Here is a 2,261-nt window from a genome sequence, read left to right on the forward strand (position 1 = left end):
TTCTTTGCAATAGTATCGAATTTTGCTCAATCAACAATTGTTTTGAAAAAGAGAGATTTTTATATAAGAAATTCAGTTTATAAAACGAGATGGATTGTAAGGATGCCTATGAAAATTACACCCGGATACAGACATGATCATTTAAAAAGCACTTGTCCCAGCCCCGAATGCACAACTGACCATTATTGCAATGCATATTTTATGTTATATAGCGCAAAACTATTTGCATTAGTCAATTAGTAGAAAGTAATAACAGAAGCACAATAATATACTCCTGCTTATGCACGTACACAATTCTGCTTGCAGCTTATCTGGTTTTGCACCATGGCTTACACCCACCTTTGCGATGTCCACCAACATCTGTCCTATTTTTGTCCACTGTTGGCATTTTGTTATTTTAATCAGCACATTTTATTCAGATAGCCCGTTTACGTAAATCGCCCCAAAAATGTTGCTCAATTTGACTAATGGAGTATCTACCTTTTTATTCCTCAGATGTTTATCATCTGCTTTGCATATCCCGTGGTTTTGCTGACAGCCAATGGCCAGGGCGGGTGTCAGCGACGTTGGCGCGTCAATGTTGGTAAGTCGAAGAGATTCAGTATCTCTTTTCAGTCTCGGGGCTTTTAAAACGGCCACTAGTCTCAATGTTGGACGTGATATGACAGCGTCAGTGATACTTCATCCCCGCTGGATCGACACGGTGATGTTCGTCTACGACAACAGCTTGGATGAAATTAATAAAAACATGGATGGATTTTCGGGAGGGAATTTCACGGCAAACCAGTGCAGGAATTTGATGGCCCATCCAGCATCCTTAGCCCCGAGCTCTGCCTACCCGTCGAGTGAAGTGCCAGCCTCTGGCATTGCTGAACCTGTCAAACAGTGTAGCCCTTGTCCTGCTCAAACTTCGTCCAGTGCTTCTCTTCCGTATGGATACTTTGGGAGCAGTTACTACCCTTGCCGAATGAGCCACCATAGCAGCATCAAGTCCTGCACTCAGCCCTCCACCTTGTCTGGGTATCCAGCCGACAAGTACATGGACACGTCTGCCGGCGAGGAATTCACATCCAGAGCCAAGGAGTTCGCTTTTTACCAGGGCTACGCGGGGCCATACCAACCGATGCCCAGCTATTTAGATGTACCTGTGGTCCCCACCATCAGCGCCCCGGGAGAACCGAGACATGAACCATTACTACCCATGGAAAGCTACCAGCCCTGGGCAATTACTAATGGGTGGAACAGTCAAGTCTGCTGTTCAAAAGAGCAACCGCAGGCTCCCCACCTCTGGAAATCGACATTGCCAGGTAGGCACAGCAAATATACGCTTTCAATTAGTATTCTTTTAATAATATTGGGGATAAAAGATATTAAATACTATCAACCAAGCATTGCAACGATCGCCGGGCAACGCTATGATATAAAGTACAATATTTTTTAAGATACACGATTTTGAAATACCCAAATACAGTTTAACAATAAATACAATGTGTATTTGTTCATCTAGATTTTACGCATTTTAAGTTTAATGATTTGCGTTGTTGGATTGCTGTTTAAATGCAATTTCAGATCACTTGCATTGTGGTTCGAACGTTTGCTGTGCATTTTGTAATCTTGTTTTATATGTTATGCTTTGCTCCTGAACTTGACTCGGCTGGTTGAACGTTGTAACCTTTTGTTATTTTTTGGGGAGTGAAGGCTAAACGCTGTGCATAACAATGGGCGTGTTTTCTTCTTGCAGACGTCGTTTCGCATCCTTCAGATGCGAGCTCTTTTCGGCGTGGGAGAAAGAAAAGAGTCCCTTATACAAAAGTGCAGTTGAAAGAACTTGAGAGGGAATATGCTACCAATAAATTCATTACCAAGGACAAACGAAGGAGGATATCTGCATCAACAAATCTCTCTGAGAGACAAGTCACTATTTGGTTTCAAAATAGACGAGTCAAAGAAAAGAAAGTCCTCACTAAACTGAAAAGTAATAGTTAGTGAATACTTCCAGTAAATTCCGGACTTATTTTGAAAGTATAAATGAACTGATCTGTGCCTGGAGAGAGAAAAAAAAACACCTCAGCTCATTCCTTTGAAGCTAGATTTTCCCCCCCTTTCTGTCTGCACATTGCTTTTAACAGAAATACACAAGCAAAATATGTAGGGTGGACATTGTACAAAGAATATGTTAGAAACGGACTAACATCCGCTCAGAGTAAAAACAAACCGCTTTAATCTTGAAACTAGGGTTGTTTCTTTTTAACTGTAGCAAA

The 2,261-nt window shown here is 41.7% G+C and overlaps 1 protein-coding gene across 1 annotated transcript; it reads left to right on the top strand.

The window, feature by feature from the left end:
* The first annotated feature begins 644 nt into the window (after positions 1-644).
* On the top strand, positions 645-2,261 carry hoxa13b (homeobox A13b). The gene is made up of 2 exons (XM_007900483.2): positions 645-1,307; positions 1,742-2,261. Exons 1-2 carry the CDS (start codon positions 662-664, stop codon positions 1,984-1,986), a joined length of 891 nt encoding a protein of 296 aa, XP_007898674.1. The 5' UTR covers positions 645-661; the 3' UTR covers positions 1,987-2,261.

This window comes from Callorhinchus milii, unplaced genomic scaffold (assembly GCF_018977255.1).
Source record: "Callorhinchus milii isolate IMCB2004 unplaced genomic scaffold, IMCB_Cmil_1.0 Scaffold2, whole genome shotgun sequence".
Classification (NCBI taxonomy): domain Eukaryota; kingdom Metazoa; phylum Chordata; class Chondrichthyes; order Chimaeriformes; family Callorhinchidae; genus Callorhinchus; species Callorhinchus milii.